Below are 22,551 nucleotides of genomic sequence, written 5' to 3'. Positions count from 1 at the left end.
GTGAAATGAATACAATGTGTTCCATCACAGATATTTTCCAGCTCTCTCTGCCCAAGTCTCTCCTCTCAGTAGGGATGGAAAAATAGGAAAACCCTCAGCTGGGGATAGTATCACACCAGGGCTTCCCACAGAGGCACAGATGCGGACTTTAACCTGGGGTGTGTGTGAGCTGATGCTTACCGCTGTAGCAGCATGTAGATACGGGATGTGATGGGCAAGAGACAGTCTGCTATGGACAGATCTGTGCTGATGACCTTATGGACCAGATCAATGATGGGTCTGACCCGCTGGCAGTGCTGGATCACATCTGAGGGGAAAGAGAGCAACAATTCCTTTAAGATTACTGAACAGTCTCCCAGATAAACACTACACGGATCCCAGTCTGGACGGTTCTGAGTTTTATCCTGAGATTCTCTGTCCCCCAATTCTAAGCATGTCTGTTTTTCTTCCCCACAGTCATGTCCCCCCAAGCTGACCTCACCTGCAGTGGAAACAACATGCAACAGCATTTCAATCTCGCAGGTAAAGAGGGTCCAGCTACTGTAAGAGTACTCCCAGCGTACCAGGTAAGCCCTGTCGTCCAGCACTACCTGGCCTACTGTGCCCTGAGGTATGCGAAGGTTGGTCTGACCCCCTACGGAAGAGAGGAAGAGAAATTAGTCTAATATCCAGCGATACAATAGGAAAAAGTGACTCCTACATCAGACAACAACATTTAATCACACAGAAATGGACAAACAACATTTAATCACACAGAAATGGACAGACTCTCGTCCCACTAGCTAACACTGCTATGCTGGGGTCACCCACGTATAGCACATGTGTCAGAATTCCCTTTCTTTTCAAGGCTGAATAATATCACACTGTAAATATATAACACATTTTGTTGATCTATTTCATCTGTTGCTGACACGTATTTCAAATTGTTACTGTATATATACCCTTTTACCCATTTAAAATTGTTATTGTAATATACCCTTCTACCCCACAAAATTATTCTCGTATATACCCTTTTATCAGACAACCCCGGTTTGAGGACTCTATGTACTAAAAATAAAAATACCAGTATATAAAGTACAAGTACCCAAAGGAGCATTGTTTGTAGTGACCAAAACCCAACATAGCCTACATGTCCTTTAGAAGGAAAAAGATACAAAATTATGGATATCTAGAATAATTCTGTAGTTACTAAAAGAGAACGAGTCAGATCCACATATAAGAAAAATGAGTTGCAGAATCAATCTAAGAGAGTGTACGGTGTGCACAGGGACACATACCAGCTCTTAACACTGACTATCTGACGGACAAGTCTGAACAGATGAACTTTGTAAAGTGTCTGTCTATGCTGTTTCTCTTTACAATGAACACCCATTATTTTTTAAATAAAATAATCTGGGGTGCCTGGGTGGCTCAGTCAGTTGGGCATCTGACTCTTGATTTCGGCTCAGGTCAATCTAATGATATAAAAAAGTGAGAAATAGACTAATAATTCCTCAACGAGCACAGTGGAGAGGAGCTGCTTTAAAGGCAACGAGCATGAAATGGCTCAAACAGCAGTGCTGAGGTCTAAACAGAAGCTGAGGAGAGGTGGCTACTGAGCCAGGGAGGGTCTCCATCTTACCAAGAGGGTAAAGGAGTTTGGACGTTTGCCTCCGCCAGAGAGTTCCATCTTCGTGGGAGATCACATCATGGGGCTTGTGCTTGTAAAGTTCATTGTAGAAAGACATCTTATCCAAGAAACTATACACCTGCCAACACACAGAAAAAAATCCAGCCGCACGCTTACCTCGGGGACATGCAAGGGGTCCCACATCTGTTCTGCTCTTTCGGTCAGACTGTGTCTGACTCTCAAACTTCTCACAAACCTGCCACCGTGACTCTTCTTAGAATTGCCTCTATGCTCCTTGCCAACGCTCAGCACCCTTTAACACTTAGCTCAAGGCCCCTCACTCCACAGACTGCTGGCTCTCAACAGTAGGTCTTTACTACTCAAATGACATTTACCGTATGGCTGTATCAGCTATTTCTTCCTTGTATCTATTGTTACCCTCTTCCGATGAGACAGTAAGGGACTTTATACTGTGTCTCACTCAGTGTCTGCAATAGGTACTTAATTTAAGAGAACTTAAGCACTATCTCTGGCACTGTTCGTTCAACTTCAGACTAATTCTTGCCATGGCAGTGGCATCCCCCAAAACCTCTCCCACAGTCTGAAATCAAGCATCTAACTGAACAACCTACCTTTTTGGCAGTGGACTTTCCTGATACGAGGGCTCGTAGCAACTGCAGGAGTGGGGAGAGGAGATGGGGAAACATCCCACATACACTGTCCAGAATGATCCCGAGCCCAGAGGTTGGCTCCTGTGGTGGAAGAAGAGAGGTCACTGACCTTCAACACCATCCGTGAATTAACACATCTCCGAACTGCCTAGCGATCATAAGAAAATCTAAAAACAGTCCTTTCCTCCGGGCAGACACAACCCCTCCCGAACAATTGAAGATTTCCAGAATTTCACTGAGAAAGGCTTTCAACATCAGATTTATCAGGACCTGAAAAGAGAATACCACTGCCTCCAGTGACCTTTTCCTGGCCATCCTCCCAACAGGAAGACAATGCTATCCGCCATTGCAGGAGATGTTTTGAATAATGTGAAAAGCAGCCAACAACATGTTAGCATTTGGCCACTACACACAAGTAACAGATCCTTAATCTAAATATTGTTTCAGGCCACCCTCTCCCAGGAACACTGTTCGAGACGACAGTGACTCAGGAAGAAGAGGATAAGACCTAGAGGCATATCAGTCAGGCCACAGTACAAGAGAGAACAGATTTATTCATCAGCTGGACCCCTAGGGCTTCGGACTGGTGTTAATTCTAAGCCTATGTACTGGTGAGAAGTTGTTCTCTCTGACCAAATTCTTATCTAACTTGTTAACAATATTCTGACAACTCAGACGCATGTTCAAGACTTACAGCACTACTGGTGCCTGAGACTAACAATGTGAAAAAAGACTTGGTGGGTAGGATACAGAACATGCTGGTTAATAACACAGACTACAGACTGAAGTCAGCCAGAACTGCTTCCTGAGGCTGGCTGTTCATCTAGCTGTGTAACCTTAGGCAAGTCACTTCATATCTCTAAGCATCACCTTTCCTCATATGCAAAATGGTGATTATAATTCTATCTACTTTATAGATTTTCGTAAAAAGTAAATACAAAATGACATAAACGCTTAATATGAGACCTATCACAAACTAAGTGCTTGATCAATTGTTTTGCTACTAGAATATCTTATAGCATAATTCCCTCTGACACACTTACTGTTCCCCAGAATAGTTCTGGAAGAGAAGGATCTGCCAGGACTTCACATGCTGTGTCAATCACATCCTGTTGGGGGACGGGGAAGAAAACAGCTTAGTTTCCGTAGCTGACGCAGTCATATCTCTTTTACTGTATCTCTGTTCAAATCAAAACGTCAACAATATTTCCACATACTAGGTCAGAAAGAACTGTGGGTTTAAAAACATTACACCCCATCTAGGGTGTACATTATGGCTGTTGTATGGTGTTAGCCAAGTGAACCTCTCTGAACTTCAAAATCTTTAGCTATAAAACGGCGACGGTATTATCTGCCTCACAGCACCGCTCTGTGGACGGAAGAGGACAGTGTGTACAGAAGCGGACCGTAAACTGTAAACATTAAGGTGCTAGTAAAGGTAAGGTGCAACTAGGCTAGGCTGAACTGTTCTCCTAGAGGGCAAGAGCGGCTCTTCAAGTTTTTAACCCTCAGCACCTAGCACAGAGCCTGGCACACACTGAGAATGATTTCTTTAAAAAACCCAAGTGCTAGGACTCTCACATCCTTGGTATGTTAATACCGGTCCTCCCACTACGTACACTGAGGTCCACATGGGACCAGAATTTTGGCAAAGGATGCAAAGCTCATGCTATGCCCCTGGAACTTTGGAAATGGAGTCCTCCAATGAACACCAATTTCTCTTCTAATGATAGTAAATTTTCAGTTTCTGCAACTTCACCAATTCCTTCAATTTCCAAAACAAGTCATTAAAAAAATGAATACAAACACTTAGTTATAAAGAACTCCTCAAACAGCACTTTCCACTGAAAGGAACCAGGCTTCCTTAGAGAAATGGCGGATTCCAGGTCTGGGGTGAGAATCTTGTAAGATAATCCTACAACAGTGTGTCATACCAGAAAGCAACAGAGCTATCAAAATACATAAGAGCAGTGCAGGACAGATAGAGGGGCTCTTCTGAAAGAGTTCTTACTGGCCAAAGGTGGGTAATTTGAGCCTAAGAATAGTAACAGCATTAGATTAAAACAAAGCTAACACATTTATACCCATGAGTTCACCATGACATATAAAAACTTAAAAACCTCATTAGCCACCTTTACAGGATGGTAGGGAAAATTAGTAAATATAGGAAAACAAGCAAGCACAGTACTCTATACCAGAGTATCGGATAGTAGCGAGAACAAAAATTATTTGAGGTATAACTGACATATTACATTAGTTTTAGGTGTACAACATAACAACTTAATATTTGCATATATCGTGAAACAAATTTTTTATAGCAATGTTCCAACCAATAAATAAGATAGAATAGTGCCATTTTGTAACTCCTAAGGAACTAACGGATCTAGACCATCATTATCTAGACAATGATGTGGCTTGGGCCCACTACAGTGCAAACCACAGGTGACTAAAACTTGACAGAGTTATCAACCCATAACATGTGGACCTTATTTATTTAGATTCTGATCCAAACACACAAACTTATAACAAATTTATGACATTTACAAGTTAACTAGACATTTAAATTCTGACTTGATATTTAAAGATACAGGGGCACCTGGGTGGCTCAGTCGGTTAAGCGTCCGACTTCAGCTCAGGTCATGATCTCACGGTTTGTGGATTCGAGCCCTGCTTCGGGCTCTGTGCTGACAGCTCGGAGCCTGGAGCCTGGAGCCTGCTTCGGATTCTGCGTCTCCCTCTCTCTCTCTGTTCCTGTCCTGCTCATTCTCTGTCTCTCTCTGTCTTTCAAAAATAAATAAATGTTTAAAAAAAATTTTTTTTTAAAGATACAGCTTGTTAGTTATGGTACTGGTTGTAAAGTTTTACTAACTCCTCTTCTGGTTCATCGAAAATTCATAGATGAAACTATGTCAGGGATGTGCTTCAAAATAATCAAGGAAGGAAAGAGCACCAAGATCTGCTGTGAGCTGATAATTTGGAAGCTGGTAATAAGATTGTTTGGGAGTCTGAAGTTTGAAATGTTTCAGGGTTTTGTTTTTTTTAATGTTTATTTAGTTTTTGAGAGAGACAGAGCACGAGTGGTGGAGGGGCAGAGAGAGAGACACAGAATCGGAAGCAGGCTCCAGGCTCTGAGCTGTCAGCACAGAGCCCGACACGGGGCTCGAACTCACAAACCATGAGATCGTGACCTGAGCCGAAGTCGGACGCTCAACTGACTGAGCCACCCAGGTGCCCCTGAAATGTTTCAGGTTTTAAAAATATTGTAGAAGAATATTTTATTAGCACCCACAGATGTTTGGGACTGATGCACCATTCCAAAATGAGATTACAAAGCAGTATGTACGTTGTGATTCCAGTTTTAGAGACAAATGGTTACATTTTTAACATATATATGCAGAAAATGTTTAGAAGAGAACGCATCATAATACTAACAGAAGTTGTCCTGTGTGGTGGGATTATACTTTTTTCCTTTTATCAGCACCTTCTGATTTTTCTATCGTTCATATGTATCACATATAATACAATAAATGCGAAGAAAACAGCAATAAACAAATGAACACCAGAGGTATGTGGGTGTGTGCTGTATCAGCTCCAAAGGCGTATCTCAGGGACATGACTGCAATGCCAGAAAGTCCCACAAGAACCAGGTACTAACCTGCTGGTTGCCCAGTGTGTGCAGCTCCAGCGAGGTGAGAACGAAAGAGAGCAGTCCATACACACACATGCACGCGGTGCTGGTGGTACACTGCGATGGCAAAGGAGTCAGTGAACAATTCTGAATAACAAGTCTTCCCCCCCCAGCTTCGGCATAATCCTAGCACATTAATCAGGTCTCTATAAACAAACAGAAGAGAATCCAAGGCTTTATAATTCTTCTGATTTAGTCCCAAGATCAGGAAGGCGAGGGGGAGAAATGAAAAAGCAGGAACCATAAATATTACAACACAGCCAAGAATACAATCGGAAAGGAACCATTCTCAAAATGATCAGTTTCGTGGGGAAGAAAACCACACCCAGTCTAGAAAAGAGGATAAAGGGTCTCTATGCGCTGGTATGAATGCAGCAGGCTGAACTATCACCAAGATAAACGAACCAATGCCAACCAGTGGTGCCTGCCGGCCGAGGTTTCCTGTTAGCGTGTCAGAACAAGCTGACAACAGTGCCTCTGAAATTAAGCCCAAACACTAGCCTCAAGAGAATGGCTGATACATCCTGCTACAGTTGAATGACGAAGCTCCCCAAAAAAGATGTTTCCAGCCAATATGGCCAAAGCTATCTTCCAGATTACCGTACTGGCATAGTATCCTATACTGGCAGGCAGAGTCAGACACTGTGGGTTCAAACTGTATCTACCACTAGTTGGTGGTTACTGTTCTTGTGAACAAATCACATCTCCCTCAGTCTCAACTTCTTAATACGTAAAACGGGATGAAAATTCCTAGTGCAAATAAGCGTTATGAGGATGAAATAAAGTAACGTATAGAAAGCGCTAAGCACAGTGTCCAGTCATAGCAGATGCTCCACAGAGTTGGAAACAGCACCATCATTATCCACATCACTACTACAATTATCATTACTACTATCATGATTCATGAACGAGCTTCTCCCCTGCTCTCTGCTCATCTCCTGCTCAAACACCAACAGCCCGAGCCTCACATCATTTCCCCCACTGGCCAGCGAGCGGAGCAGTCGGGTCAAGTACTGAAATACGTTCAGCTGGATGGCCGTGCCGCCTATCTTTCGGACAACGCTGCTGGTCTCTTCTGGATGCAGGGTGTGACGGAGAAGAGCCCAGGCCAAAAGCACTGGGGCATGGTGTGGAATGTCCCCGAAGGTCAACATCAAACGGTCCATATCCTGATGAAAAGAAAAAACAAAATCTGTGTCGCTAAAACAAAGGGTCAGAGCCCCAGATGGGACCCTCTGTCACATGCAGTAAGTCTTACAACTGCCCAGCGGCCCCTTGCCCCATTTGGGTACGTACTCCTCCCCACCCCCCAGCCACCTCACTCATAAACCCTTCTGCCACTCTTCCCTGTGCCCACACTTCGTTTCTTCTGACTGTAAGTAGTCGAATGTAACGTTATAAAATACACGTCCAAGTGGAACTTTCTTTAGAAAATTTCCCAATCCTTCTTTAACTCTTTCTGATCTTTCCCCATTTTGTATCTAACCATCGCATCTCAACGTGCTTTCCCTTTGATCTTCTTGCACAAGCTCCATAAATGAAGACACGCCCCAAGGTTCTGTCCCTGGGCCTCTTTTTTTCCTGATGCCATCTCTCTGAGTGACTCCACTCATTCTCACAGATTCAACTATCACCTATGTGGTATCCACTACCACCAAAACCTGAGATCTCTTCCAGATCCAGTTAACTTCTTAACAACATAGGACCTCTGATTCCACAAGGAAACTTTCAAGGGGCAGTGCAGTTGGAGGGTTAAAAACATACTCCTGACTCTAAACTGTCTCCCAAGGGAAATGCAGCTCCTCCAAGTTCACCTGACAAATAAGCCCGTCCTGGGCAAACTGGTGCAGTTCTCTTCTGTCATCCAAAGCACACTTATGCAAGGATTCAATATCCATGCCTTCCACCAGGATAAGGGCACTGAAGTAGCTGGAAAGGAAAATGGTATCATGATGTCACATGTGCTACTTTGAACCTTGAAGGAGACTAAGGTGAAATGCAAGATGCTTTAATATCAAAAAAATTATTTTTTCCAAAAACAATCATTAATGGGTTTTTGTGCTTTTTTTTTTCATACTAAGTCTCCTAAACTCAGTATGTATTTTACACTTCCAGCACACCTCGGTTTGACCAGCCACATTTTTTTTTTTAAGTTTTATTGAAGTAACCTCTACGCCCAACATGGGGCTCGAACTCACGACTGACCCCAAGATCAAGAGTCACATGCTCCACCGACCAAGCCAGCCGGGAGTCCCTCGACCAGCCACATTTAAAGTTCCTGACAGTCACGTGGGGCTTGTGCCTCCCAAAGCACAGATCCAGGACTGGAAGTTTCTATAGCCACCAATTACATCTGACCCAGATAAACCATCTCACGACTCAGGTGTGTATCTTTGTTCACAGAGGAAACAGGCCTCAAAACGTGGATATATATCCATTCTAACCACGATGACATCATCCTTTTTGTTAAATGCAGCTGAATCTCCTCCTCACTGACACAGATGCAAACAGGCAGCTCACCCCAGAGGTTGTACCAAGAGCAGGTAAGAAAAGGCTCCACATCACGGATAACCCGAGAAAGGCAAATCAGTACACCAAAGGGATCAAACTGAGGGGGGCGATAGATAATATCAAGGGTTTGCAAGGTTGTGGGGAAACTGGTTCTCTCCTCCCACTGTGGAAGTGTAAATTGGTACAGGCTTTGTGGAAAACAATTTGGCAACAGATATTTTATAATACAAAGGCACATACCCTTCAACCCAACAATTACATTTCTAGATCTTTATTTTAGAGTTGTACTCATCCAGATGCAGAGAGGCTTGTAAAGAATGTTCTTTATAAGCATTATTTGGAATGTACAAAATAGCTAACTGCCTACCATTAGTGATCCATGAAATAAACATCCATACCATGTATTAATATGCAGCAGCTAAAAAGAACAACCTGAGATGAAAGAGTTCCAAGACATCTAGTTATGCGGAAAATTTAGTTGTAAAAGCATATACCATTTATGTCAAAAAACATCAACAATGTATTTTCGTACATAAGAAAAAAAGATGTGGCTCTATTCACTGCCATAAAATTCAAAGTCCGTAGATGAGGACTTCAAAGAGGGCAGGGGACACATCTGCCTTGTCACTGTCTTCTTAGCATTTGCACTGGCCTACCATTGACACTCACTACATTTTTTGTTGACTAGATGAACCTCTTAAGTGAAGATAGTAAAAGATGAGACTGGAATACGTATTTTGAGAAAACACGTCCCTCTCAGTCTTTACTCCTTGTAAGACTGGGAACGTGAAGCACACCCATCTGTTTCCCTACCCACTAAGTGAAAAGTGCATCTAGACTCTCCCCTCACCCATTCACAGGAACTAGAATATCAATGTTCTAAACACTGCACAAGTTCAATAGACTTACCCAATCCTATCCACGAAAGGGTCCATGGTCTCATCCACCAGGTGCCTGTTGGTCTGCCTACTACCAAATCCTTGCTCTTTAAACATCTTGGTTAATGCCAACAGGTCACTAGGTGCCATCTCAAAGTATGCATAATAAAGGAAAATAATTTCTAGCAGCATGGACTGTTCCCGAAGGCACTGAACAAACCAGCGAGATACCTGGCGCTCAGTCTGCACAACGAAGGAAAAATGGGAAAAATAAAGTCAGATTTTAAAACATAAAACATTTTAAAGTTACTTTTATTAGCTAATACATGTATAAGAATAGAGTAAAAAAAAAAAGTCTCCCTCTTTGTTAAATATTAAGGATCTATTAAAAGATTACAGAAAAAGACTTTGGAAGTGACACCAAAAAGCCTGCCTCCCTACAATTCCCACTGCCCAGTCATCCAAACCTGTCCCTAGAGGCAACCACTGTCAGAGGTTTTTGTCTTTCCTTCCAGTAATATGCCACACACTCCTTCTTTCATTCTACAGTCTGTCTACCCACCTACCTACCTATGCATCCAACCATCCATCTCTAAACCAAATACACTATAGCAACTATTCCGCACCTTACTCTTTTCACTTAACAATGTATCTTAAAGATTATTTCCTCTAATAGCACATTAAGAATTTTCTTATTTTTCATTATCAGTCCCCTCATCATTTTTTAAAGTTGCACAGCACTCCACCACATGGAAATGCCGTATTTATTTGTTTGTTTGGCCATAATTTATTTTACCCAGCTCCCTTGGATGTACAAACAAGTGTTGGTGAAGATGTGGGGAAAAACAAACCCTTGTGCACTGTTGGTGGGAATCCAAATTGGTGCAGCCACTGTGGAAAACAGTATCAAGTTTCCTCAAAATATTAAAAAAACACAAAATACCGTATGATACAATAATTCCACTGCTGGGTATTTACCCAAAGAAAATGCAAACACTAATTCAAAAAGATACACGCACCCCTATGTTTACTGCAGCATTATTTACGATAGCCAAGATATAGAAGCAAAGTAAGTGTCCTTCTTAGATGACAGATGTGGTACACGCACACTCATGCGTGTGCACATGCAATGGAACACTACAGAGCCACAAAAAGGATGAGATCTTGCCACTTGCAACGACATGGATGGACCCAGAAGGCACTATGCAGAGTGAAATAAGTTAGAGAAAGACAAATACCATGTGATTTCACTCATATCTGGAAACTAAGAAACAAAACAAATGAAGAAGAAACATACAAAAAGCAGAATGAGACCTGTAAATACAGAGACAAACTGATGGTTGCCAGAGGGGAGGGGTTGGGGAGATGGGCAAAATGGGTGAGGGGAGTGGTAGATACAGGCATCCAGTTATGGAATGAATAAGTCATGGGAAGAAACACAGAGTAGAAAATATAGTCGATGATATAATAACACTGTGTGGTAACAGATGATAGCTACACTCCTGGTGAGCAAGCAAAACATGCTGAGACATTGAATCACGATGCTGTACACCTGAAACTTATGTAACATTGTGTCAACCAGACTCCAAAAAATTAAAATAAATAAATAAAACCGATGTACAACTGACAGACCAGACAAAAAAACTGGCAAAACCACAGAACTAAATAATCTTGACCTGACTGGTATTTTGCACAATCATACCCACTACTTCCGAATACACATTCTTTTATGTGTTCGTGGTACATTCACCAACATATGTCATATAATGGGCCATAACCCACGGGACAGTAAATTTTAAAAGACCAAAATGGGGGCATCTGGGTGGCTCAGTCGGTTAAGCATCCGACTTTGGCTAAGGTCATCTCACAGTTCTTGTGTTCGAGTCCCTCTTCGGGTGAGCTTGGGCCCACTTTGGGCTCCTCGCTGACAGTGCAGAGCCTATGTGGGATTCTCCCTTTCTCTCCACCCCCCCCCCCCCACGCTGCTCGCTCACTCATGTCCTCTCTCTCTCTAAAACAAAAAATAAAGTTATTAAAAAAAATAAAAAGATCAAAATGATACAAAATATGTTCTTTGATCATAATGGAGTCAAATTAAAAATCAATAAGATATCTAAGAAAACATCCAATGTTTGGAAATTAAACAACACACTCTAAATAATACAAGGGTCAAAGGAAATCACAAGGGAAATTAGAAACTATTTTGAACTGAATGATAGTGAAAATCCAACATACCAAATTTTTAGGATACGGCAAAAAGCAATACTTAAAGCAACATTTATAGTTATTTATTAGGAATGTTCTAAAATCTGTTCTCTAAGTTTCTATCTTAAAAATTAGGAAAAGAATGTGGCACCTGGGTGGCTCAGTCACTTAAGTGCCCCATTCTTTCTCTTTTTTTTAATGCTTATTTATTTTTCATAGAGTGAGCAGGCACGCGCGCACATGAGCAGGGGAGGGGCAGAGAGAGAAAGAGAGAGAGGACAAAGGATCTAAAGGAGGCTCCATGCTGACAGCAGAAAGCCCAGATTCGGGACTCAAACTCACAAACCATGAGACGGTTACCTGAGCCGAAGTCAGACACTTAACTGACTGAGCCACTCAGGCACCCCAAGCGTCTCACTCTTGATTTCAGCTCAGGTCATGATGTTCCAGTTGTGAGATTGAGCCCCACGTCAGGCTGCACGCTGAGCATGGAGCCTTTTTAAGATTCACTCTCTCTGTCCCTCTGCTCCCTCCCCCGCTTGTACACTCTCTCTAAAATTAAGAAAATAAAAATTAAAAAAGATTAAAAAAAATATTTACAAAAAAATATTTTCCAGAAATATTTTAAAATAAAATATTTAAGAATAAATTTAAGAAAAAATGTGTAATATGTGAATACTGAAAATAAAACCTTACTTAGGTATATTAAACAAGATATACTAAATGAAGAGATATACCCGGTTCATGGATCAGAAGACTTAATAACATTATTAAGATGGCAATTCTCCTCAAATTGATTTATGGAGTCAACAAAATTCTGACCAAAATCCTAGAAAGCATTTTTTTTTGAAGGAAAGAGACAAGCTAATTCTAAAGTTGCTGTGGAAAAGTAAAGGACCTAGAATAGTCAAAACATTTTTAAAAAGAATGAGGTTGAAAGAATTACACTACCTAATTTTAAGATTTACTAATAAAACTATCTTAATCAAGACAGTGTGATATTAATGTAAAGACAGATGTAGAGTTCAATGCATCAGAGGTAGATACACATTTTATGATCAATTGATTTGTTTACAAAGATGCCAAGATAATCCAATGGGAAAAGACAAGTCTTTTCAATAAATGGCACTGGGAGAAGATCTCTGTATGGGGGAAAAAAATTAATCCCATCCCTTACCTCAACACCATACGCTAAAATTAACTAAAAAGTAATTACTGAAGTAAATAAATGTGCTAAAAATATTACACTTCTAAAAGAAAACAAATAAAATGTGACATTAGGTTAAGCAAAGATTGTTTTTTAAGTTTATTTAAGAGAGAGAGAGAGAGAAAAAGAGAAGAGAGAGAGAATCCCAAGCAGGCTCCTCGCTATCAGCACTCAGCCCCACTTGGGGCTTGATCCCACAAACCGTGAGATCATGACCTGAGCTGAAACCAAGAGGCAGTCAGACGCTCAGCTGACTGAGCCACCCAAGTGCCCCTAAGCAAAGAGTTCTTTTTTTTTTTTTAATTTTTTCTTTTTTTAACGTTTATTTATTTTTGAGAGAGAGAGAGACAGAGCATGAACGGGGTAGGGTCAGAGAGAGAGAGGGAGACACAGAATCTGAAACAGGCTCCAGGCTCTGAGCTGTCAGCACAGAGCCCGATGCGGGGCTCGAACTCACGGACCGTGAGATCATGACCTGAGCCGAAGTCAGACGCTTAACCGACCGAGCCACCCAGGCGCCCCAGGAGTTCTTGAAATAAGGCCCAAAAAGCAAGAATCCGAAGAGAAAGAGACCGATAAAACAGATTTCATCAAAATTTAAGTTTGGTCTTAAGACAGTTTAGGTGAAAAAAAAAGGAAAAAGAAAAAGAAAGAAAGCCATAAAGTGAGAGAAAATATTTGTAAAACATTTATCTGTCAAATGGCTTGTCTTCAGAATACATCGAGAACTTTTTCTTTATGTTTATTTATTTATTTATTTTTGAGAGAAAGCGAGTGAGCATAAGCAGGGGAGGGGCAAAGAGAGAGGCACAGATTCTGAAGCAGGCTCCAGGCTCTGAGTTGTCAGCACAGAACCCAATGTGGGGCTCGAACCCATGAATCGTGAGATCATGACCTGAGCCGAAGTCAGACGCCCAACTGACTGAGCCACCTGGGCGCCCCTACATTGAGAACTCTTAAAATTCAGTAAGACAAATAACCCAGTAAGACCATGGAAGCAAAGAATGGATAAACACTTCAACAAAAATATAAGCAAATAAGCATGTAAAAAGATGTTCAACATCACTAGTCATGTGGGAAACACAAATTAAAACCACAATGAGATACCACTACACATCTATTAGAGGTTTACAATTAAAATCAGAGAGCCAAAGCATAAGAGACTCTTAAAAACTGAGAACAAACTGAGGGTTGATGGGGGGTGGGAGGGAGGGGAGGGTGGGTTGATGGGTAGTGAGGAGGGCACCTGTTGGGATGAGCACTAGGTGTTGTAAGGAAACCAATTTGACAATAAATTTCATATATTTAAAAAATAAATAAAATAAAATAAAATTAAATTAAAATCAATGACCTTACCAAGTGTTGGTGTAGATATGGAAGAGAATGAGTTCTCAAAAATGCTGTGACAAATGGAAATGGTAGCAGCACCTGGGTAGCTCAGCCGGTTAAGCGTCCACCTCTTGATTCCAACTCAGACCATGATCTCACAGTTTGTGAGATGGAGCCCCTCGTCGGGCTCTGTGCTGACTACGTGGAGCCTGCCTGGGGTTCTCTCTCTCCCTCTCTCTCTGCCCCTCCCCTGCTTGCACACACATGCTCACTCTCTCTCAAAATAACTTTTAAAACTTAAAAAAAAAAAAAAAAAAAAGAATGGAAAATGGTACAGACCCTATGGAAAGCAGTTTGTCGATACCTTATAAAGATAAAAATACACACTTACAATGTGACCCAACAACCCAACTCCCAGATATTTATTTATCCAAGAGAAATGAAAACCTACATCCTATCCATAAAATGACCTGCATGTTAATGTTCACTGCACGTTACTCATTACTGCCAAAAAACAGAACTCAAATATGTACCAAATGATAAATGGATAAACAAAATGTGGTATATATCCATATAATGAAATAACATTCAACCACAAGTAGGAATGAAGTATTATTACATGAATATGACCTGGATAAATCTCAAAAACAGTATGCTAGTGAAAGAAGCCAAACAGAAAAGACTCTGTATATATTATATGGTTCTATTTACATGAAACTCTAGAAAAGGCAAAATTATATTAACAGTGACACCTATAAATGTTTAAAAACAAAAAACTATAGTAACGGAAAGCAGATTAGTAGTTGTCTGGGGCCAGAGGTCACAGATTGACCATAAACTTTCTAGAGGAGACAGAAATATTCGATATACTGACATGCATACAACTACATACAATTGTCAAAACCATACACTTAAAATCAGTGAATTTTATTGGATGGAAATTATACCTGAATAAAGCTGGGGGGCGGGGAATGCTACCAATTTGTCATTACACAAGTCGTTTCACACAAGTATGGATATATTTATAGGATAAACTCTTAAACTGGAACTGCTAAGGGGCACCTGGGTGGCTCAGTTGGTTAAGCATCCAACTTTGGCTCAGGTCACGATCCCATGGCTTGTGAGCTCAAGCCATGCATCAAGCTCTCTGCTGTCAGCATGGAGCCTGCTTCAGATCCTGTCTCCCTCTCTCTCTGCCCCTCCCCTGCTCGCTCTCTCTCTCTCTCAAAAATAAACATTAAAGAAAAAAAAAAAACTAGAACTGCTAGGTCAAGAAATATGTGCCTTTCAATTTTTAAATATTTTCATAATATTTTCCATTAAAAAAGGACTGTTTATACAGCAAAATATGAGCACCCATTATCCCATCCCATGGGCAAGAGTGTTGCCACGTGAATTTGTTCATTGCCTTGCCCTGTTTTTCTATTGGGTCTTAGTGATTTAGAGTTCTTTCTATTTTAAGAACCCAATATGAGTTTGTCTTGACTTTGTTTACTGCGCTATTTTTGTTTTTGACTTTTCTGCCTTGCAAGTTTTTGATTTGATGTTTATAATTATTTTTCTTTTATGGCTTCTGAATTTTACTTTAAAAAGTCTTCTCCACTCCAAAACAAAACACGAGAACAAAACCCACCTCCCATGTTTTCTTTCTAATACGTTTATTGTTAATTTTTTTTTTAAGTAAACTATATGCCCAATGTGGGGCTCGAACTCATGACCCCGAGCAAGATTCACATGTTCCACCAACTGAGCCAGCCAGGCACCCCTACAGTTTTTTTTTCAATTTAATATATATATATTTTTTTCAATTTAAATCATCTACGTGATTTTCTTTTGGTAGAAGATAGAAGACAGAGTTTATTTTTCCTCCCCAAGGCTATCCGGTAGTTTAACACCATTTATTGAAAAATACAACATTTCCCACTGATTGAAATGCCACCTTTATCATATGCTAACTCAGCATCTGGGTCTATAGCCAGATGTTCTATTATGCTCTATTTATAAGTCTATTTATTCATATGTCAATGCCATGCTTTAAATTACTGTAATGGTAATTATCTAATAAAAGTAATTTTCCTTTTTCAAAAATTTCCTGACTATTCTTACTTATTTTTCATATGACTTTTAGAATCAGCTCGTTCAGTTCCAAAATAAAAGGCAAAACAAACACTTATTTGTATTTGTTTGTTTGTTTGTAGGGATTACACTAAATTTATAGGTTGGGGTGCCTGGGTGCTCAGTCGGTTAAGCGTCCGACATCAGCTCAGGTCATGATCTCACAGCTCATGAGTTCAAGCCCCATGTCGGACTCCGTGCTGACAGCTCAGAGCCTGGAGCCTGCTTCAGATTCTGTGTCTCCCTCTCTGTCTCTGCCCCTCCCCCACTCATGTGTGCTCTCTCTCAAAAACAAACATTTTTAAATATTAAAAATAAATAAAATTATAGGTTTATATAAGAAAAACTGACACTTTTATGGTGCTGTCTTTATATTCAAGAATGCAGTGTATTTCTCCATTCGGTTATGCCTTTTTTATACCCTTTATAGAATTTTAAAGTTCTCTTCAGTTAGATTTTGGATGGCTACATGCTTATTCCTGAGATATTTATGCTTTTATGGCTATTGTAAATGGGCCCTTTACCACTATTAAATATTTTCAATAGTTACTATCCGTGTTTTGGTTACGTTGTTTTAATAACCATGTATTATTTTCAAAACAAAAAAGATCATGTTCTAATTTATAAATGCTTTATGATTTAGGATAAAATAGTGTCACATACTTAACAGATAATGATAATAAAGAGGATGAAATCTTGAATTTAGAGTTCCATTAACAACTAAGGGAAGATTTTCGGTAAGAACAGAAAGTAAATTAACTGAATAGACAAAGTCAAGTGAAAATGCCCAGAATTAAGTACCATTACTTAGAGTCATCAATATTTTGATCCATGACATATTTAAACTTTTTGGAAAAAAGATAATCTATAAATGTTATAAGTTAATAAATGAATAATTTAACTTAGAGCTCTATACACAAGGGTATACCATTCTTGTAAGAGTTACAGGAGGGCCCAGTAACCACATACCATGAGGTTTCCATGTGTCTCCCAAGTTGGTGCTTCAGTTTTATAAAGCTCTTCGAACTGCTGTCTGTATTTTGTGACTAGTTCCTTCTCCAATTTATCAACACAGTCTGCATATTCAACCTTAAAAAAAAAACAAACCCTCAGAGTAACTTATACCTAGAGTAAAAGGTCAATATTCAAATGAATGCGAATATGAATAATATAACATTTTTTAAAAGTATTGAATTTTAGGGGCGCCTGGTGGCTCAGTCAGTTAAGCGTCCGACTTCAGCTCAGGTCACGATCTCGCGGCTCATGGGTTCAAGCTCCACATCGGGCTCTGTACTGACAGCTCAGAGCCTGGAGCCTGCTTCAGATTCTGTCACCCTTTCTCTCTGCCCCTCCCCTGCTCACACTCTGTCTCTGTTTCTCTCAAAAATAAATAAGCATTAAGAAAATAAATAAATAAATAAATAATGAAAAAATAAAAGTATTGAATTTTATAGGATAAAGAAAAACCAAGAGGACTAAATGGGCTTACCCTATAGGGGTGTCTTTCATCTTGGAAATAAGTGAGAAGGTGTAAGACACAACGAAGAATACAGGTTCTTTCTTCATAGTAATAATCTGCAATCTGGGAAGAACCCAAAGATGCAAAATCATTTACTGATCTTTACACAGAAGACACTCAATTTTAAATTTATTGATAAGAAGATCACTTAAAGATATGAATGGAAGGGGCGCCTGGGTGGCTCAGTCGGTTAAGCATCCGACCACTTCACTCAGGTCATGATCTCGTGGTTCGTGAGTTTGAGCCCCGCGTCGGGCTCTGTGATGGCAGCTCAGAGCCTGGAGCCTGCTTCAGATTCTGTGTCTCCCTCTCTCTCTGCCCCTCCCCCGCTCATGCTGTCTCCCTCTGTCTCAAAAATGAATAAACACTAAAAAAAAAAAAAAAAAAAGATATGAATGGAAAAGTCTGACTTCTACAAGCAATCACAGAAATGGAAAGTTTGTGTTAGGCCAAAAGAAAGCAAAAGAACTTCATGAAATAGGATAAAAGTCAAGTTCCTCAAGATAAAAGAAATTCTATAAAAATATAAACAAGTTTTCTAGCATGACTTGTCAGAGCTTTCAAATAACACACAATGCTGTAACTGACAGGCCAAATAAATGAAAACAAATATAAAAATAACCCTTGTATATGTCCTAACTGCTTGTTACTAATGTACTTAATTCTCAATAAACACCAAAAATAGGAAACCACTTCAGAAGTCACAGTCAAATTCCACTTTATATGACATCCTCAATGTGAAGGTTGATTTGGGGGGTGGGAGGAGATAAAGGAATAAAAAAATATAAATTAATATTCTTGCATTTAGACTGAGAGAAAAACTATGCATGAACCAGTTTTCATCCCCAGTAACCAAAGAATCTCCTTTGGAAAAGGTCTCAGCTGGGTCCAGTGGATAAAAGCCTCTTGTTTCACAGTGAGTTACTAAGCTACTTCACTGAGGCCTCAATGCTTCCCCAACAAAACACTCAAAAGCCAGCAATGCCCAGGAGAACAAGGTCAAGAAGCCATCACCCAATTTCACATCAAAGAATGAAAACAGTGACTACTACTAACCTTCAGGATTAAGGCCTGGCTCTGCCTCTCGTCTTGCAGTACCGTCTGAAGGAAAAAAGAAGTCAAGAAGCCATCGTATAAGCAAAGCTCAATTAACAAAGAAAAAGATAAGCATCTTCGCCTCACCCTTCAAGATTATAACTGCCCATTCATTTCTGGACGCATTTTTTACCTACACGTATCCAAATGTGTACTCAAATCCCCGCCCCCTCCCCTCGACTCCACTTCCTCATGTGTAGAATGTTGGGTTAGAGAGGCGAGATACCGTACCAGGTGGTTCTCAGCTCTGATGTCCTGAGACTCTATGATTAACATGTCAGTCTTTGACTTCTCCGGCACCGCCCCCCCCAAGTCTGACAACACACCTTAGTTGAAGTACACGCTTTTTAAGCCTTTACAAAGTCTTTCCTGAGAATGACTGCATCTGGCCACCTACCCGCTGCAAAGAACCACTACCAAAACCCTTCAACACCTAACACCAACAAGGAAAATGACAAAGGCAGGAGAAAGCAGCTGGGCATAACTACAAACCTTTAGTGAGTCCCGAGTACCTCTATAATCCTCTTGAAGGTAACACTGGAGCAACTGCACACTCTGTTCCTCGTCAAGACCCTGGAATACAGAGGCCGTAAGTGAGGAACAGCCACGTCAGCTCAGAAAACACACAAAGGATGCACAACGTTCTAAAGGTTTATCCTCTAGAATGAACAAATATCCTCTAGAACTTGAATAAATAAAAAGCTTTTTTTTTTTTTTTTTTACACAGAATAAACTCAGGTATTGATGCACATGCTGTCGGGGTGAGAAGAGAGGCCCAGGTTCATGGTAAATCCTTGCTCCTTTGGAGCAAGTTGTGGAAACTGAAGTAGAGGCAGACATTCCTGCTTCCAAAGGCACGATATGTCTCCCTCTCAGATGACCGACAACCAGGTACCGCCCCATCCTTTGATTTGCAGTCAATGAAAACTACTTCAGGTCAATAGAATTTTGGTTAGTTATTTATTTAGTCACAAGGACAGAATAACCTATACTCTGTTATCAATGGTGAGCTGACAAAAATGAAATAGTCCAAGTGTTTGGTGAAAGTTGGTAAAAAGTTGAAATGTGGGGGTGTGTTACCAGACAGGGATTTCCGTGACAGAATACTGCGTGAATGTGCACAGGCCACTCAACAAGCACGGAGATAGGTCTGTGATTGATAGATGAGGAAAAGAGGAAGGGAAAAGAGACTGAAGAAATCACAGAAACCTCATTTCCTCTCTCTTCTCTCCACTTCCTCCCTCAAGCCGTCAGTCTCAAGGAGGAATGTGTTTGAGAGCTTCATGTTTTATATCTGTAAGTATTATAATGGCTCATTTATTATAATGAGCACACTAGGGAAGAGACAGTGATTGCCCACTACTAGTTTGAAATCTACCAAGAGTATTCAGAAAATATACAAACAGGTGAAACAGGTAGAGGGCTGTGTGAATGGTGGGCATAAATCGCAACAGGTTTAACCACTCCTCCTGACACTAGACACATCAGTACTGCTTCTCAGCTTACAGATACTGGTTGTAAAACAATGCACACCTAATGTTTTGATCTATTTTAGACTAGGTTTTTAAAAATCATGTTTCAAATATAACACTATATTTAAGCAGCCAAGTTGTCAATCAGTGGTAAAAGACACATAACTGAAAAACACTGTAAATGGTGCTATGGGCAAAATACCTAAACAAAAATCCTTTTAAAAGATTTCATAAAAGATGGTAAGTTTACTCCAAATACAAGAAAAAGAAGCCAGTGACTGACATGTAATTTACATGATGATCAAATTTACAACGTCAGAAACAATTGTGCATATCTACCAAACAGTTAATACAGTAGCAGGCATGATCTGCGTTTCCAAAATAAAAAAAGAGGGGTGCCTGGGTAGCTGAGTCAAGTGAGCTTTCAACTTGGGCTCAGGTCACCATCTCACAGTTCGTGAGTTTGAGCCCTGGCATTGTGCTGACAGCGTGCAGCCTGTTCAGATTCTGTCTCCCTCTTTCTCTCTGCCCCTCCCCCACATGCTCTCTGTCTCAAAAGTAAACATTAAAAAAAGAAAGAAAATAAAAAGAAACAGCTACATATTTAAATACAATCTCAGGGTGCCTGGGAGGCTCAGTCAGTTAAGCGACCGACTTCAGCTCAGGTCATGATCTCACAGCCCGTGAGTTTGAACCCCGCATCAGGCTCTGTGCTGACAGCTCAGAGCCTGGAGCCTGCTTCAGATCTGTGTCTCCCTCTCTCTCTGCCCCTCCCCCACTCATGCTCTGTCTCTCTCCGTCTCAAAAATAAAAAGAAACATTAAAAAAATTTAAATACAATCTAGTCAATTTAAGGATCACCACACGCATGCTGAAGAAAACTCCAGTGCGTGCATGCGTGTGTGTGTGTGTGTGTGTGTGTGTGTGTGTGCGTCCGTGTGCGTGTGTGTATAGTAAACATATACACATATGGTAAACATATATATATAGTAAACAGGTCTGGCAACTTAATTTGTAGCTTTTTAGCAAGAAGAGTTGCAACTTGAATATATTTGAAACATAGTATGCTCAATTTAATCTCCAAAACAGAAATACACTGAATTTTCACTAACAATCACTAACAACAAAACAATGGACATCTGCAGTGCAGGTAGTAAACTGAGCCAGTGCTAATTTTTACTCACCAAAAACTTGCTGATTCTTAAACCCAGTTCCTTCAATGGTGAAGCCACATCTTTATTAGCTTTCACTTTTTCAGCTGAATTTGGACTATGAAAAGAACAATGAATCATTTCCTCATTCTCAATGACCCTCTCGGGATTTTAAACAAAAATGCTTAAAAATATGTTTACAACAGACCTTTTCTTGCCCTTTAGGTGCCTACAAAATACACACACAACCACAACTTCATCTCTACACATTTTATAACACAGAACTACTTATGCCTAAATGATAAATACAGTAAGTGTCTGTTACAAGTTACAGTTATAATAATAAATGTGGATATGTTAAGTTGTATTATCTTGATCCTTACAACTATCCTGAAAGGTAGATATTACTATCCCCATTTTACAAGTGGAATTACTAATACTCAGAAAGAATAAATAACTTACCAAAAATCCCACAGCTAATAAAAAGTGAAGGTGAAATTTAAAACCAGGTCTGTTAGTATACAAATACATACTGCCTAGCTGAGAGGGCCTAGAAGCTATAGCACCCCAGTAGCAGTGAGCACACCCAGCACCCAGATCTTGGTTTCTCATACCATTATCTTTTCTTTTTTTTTTCTCATACCATTATCTAATAAAAGTTACCAAGACTCCTTAGAGAAACAGCTAACTCTACAGCTGGGGCGGGGAAAATAAAAGATGAGCCTGGAGCATCTTGTAATGTCAGAAAATAAGAAAATAATTCAGGAAAAAAAAGGATGGAAAATGTCAAGATTACACAGAAACCAACCTGAAAGAACTTGCAGTGACCAAAGCTAAAACAAAGTATAAACAAAGTATAAAATAAATATACATGTGCCCATGTAAATAAATAAATTAATACAGAGAAGGAAAAAACCTTCCTTAGAGAAGAAGTCCAAATACTACATATAGATGCTACTCCCTTCGGGAAGTAGAATTTAATTCCACTATACCCCCAGCTAGACAGTGGGCTATGCTTAGTGACCCACTTCTAAAACAGAGTAGGGAAAGGAAAAACAATGACTTGACGGAAGAGAAACTTGGCAAATACTACCTTGCCCA

At 40.2% G+C, this 22,551-nt stretch overlaps 1 protein-coding gene across 1 annotated transcript in view; it reads right to left on the bottom strand.

The window, feature by feature from the left end:
* The window catches only part of NUP188 (nucleoporin 188), a 54,265-nt gene that overhangs the window by 17,980 nt on the left and 13,734 nt on the right, over positions 1–22,551 (bottom strand). The window contains exons 4-17 of the mRNA XM_042963404.1: positions 21,484–21,568; positions 19,320–19,400; positions 18,789–18,833; positions 17,703–17,795; positions 17,183–17,302; positions 9,389–9,600; positions 7,783–7,897; positions 6,937–7,137; positions 5,936–6,025; positions 3,324–3,389; positions 2,242–2,361; positions 1,622–1,748; positions 482–634; positions 181–307 (exon numbers count right to left, since the gene is read on the bottom strand). Coding sequence (XP_042819338.1) covers positions 181–307; positions 482–634; positions 1,622–1,748; positions 2,242–2,361; positions 3,324–3,389; positions 5,936–6,025; positions 6,937–7,137; positions 7,783–7,897; positions 9,389–9,600; positions 17,183–17,302; positions 17,703–17,795; positions 18,789–18,833; positions 19,320–19,400; positions 21,484–21,568 — 1,635 coding nt within the window. The remainder of the gene's footprint in view (positions 1–180; positions 308–481; positions 635–1,621; positions 1,749–2,241; positions 2,362–3,323; positions 3,390–5,935; positions 6,026–6,936; positions 7,138–7,782; positions 7,898–9,388; positions 9,601–17,182; positions 17,303–17,702; positions 17,796–18,788; positions 18,834–19,319; positions 19,401–21,483; positions 21,569–22,551) is intronic.

The sequence above is a fragment of the Panthera tigris genome, chromosome D4 (genome assembly GCF_018350195.1).
Source record: "Panthera tigris isolate Pti1 chromosome D4, P.tigris_Pti1_mat1.1, whole genome shotgun sequence".
NCBI classification, from domain to species: Eukaryota; Metazoa; Chordata; class Mammalia; order Carnivora; family Felidae; genus Panthera; species Panthera tigris.
Note: the sequence above shows the minus strand (reverse complement) of the source record. Positions and strands in the feature narration are given on the sequence as shown.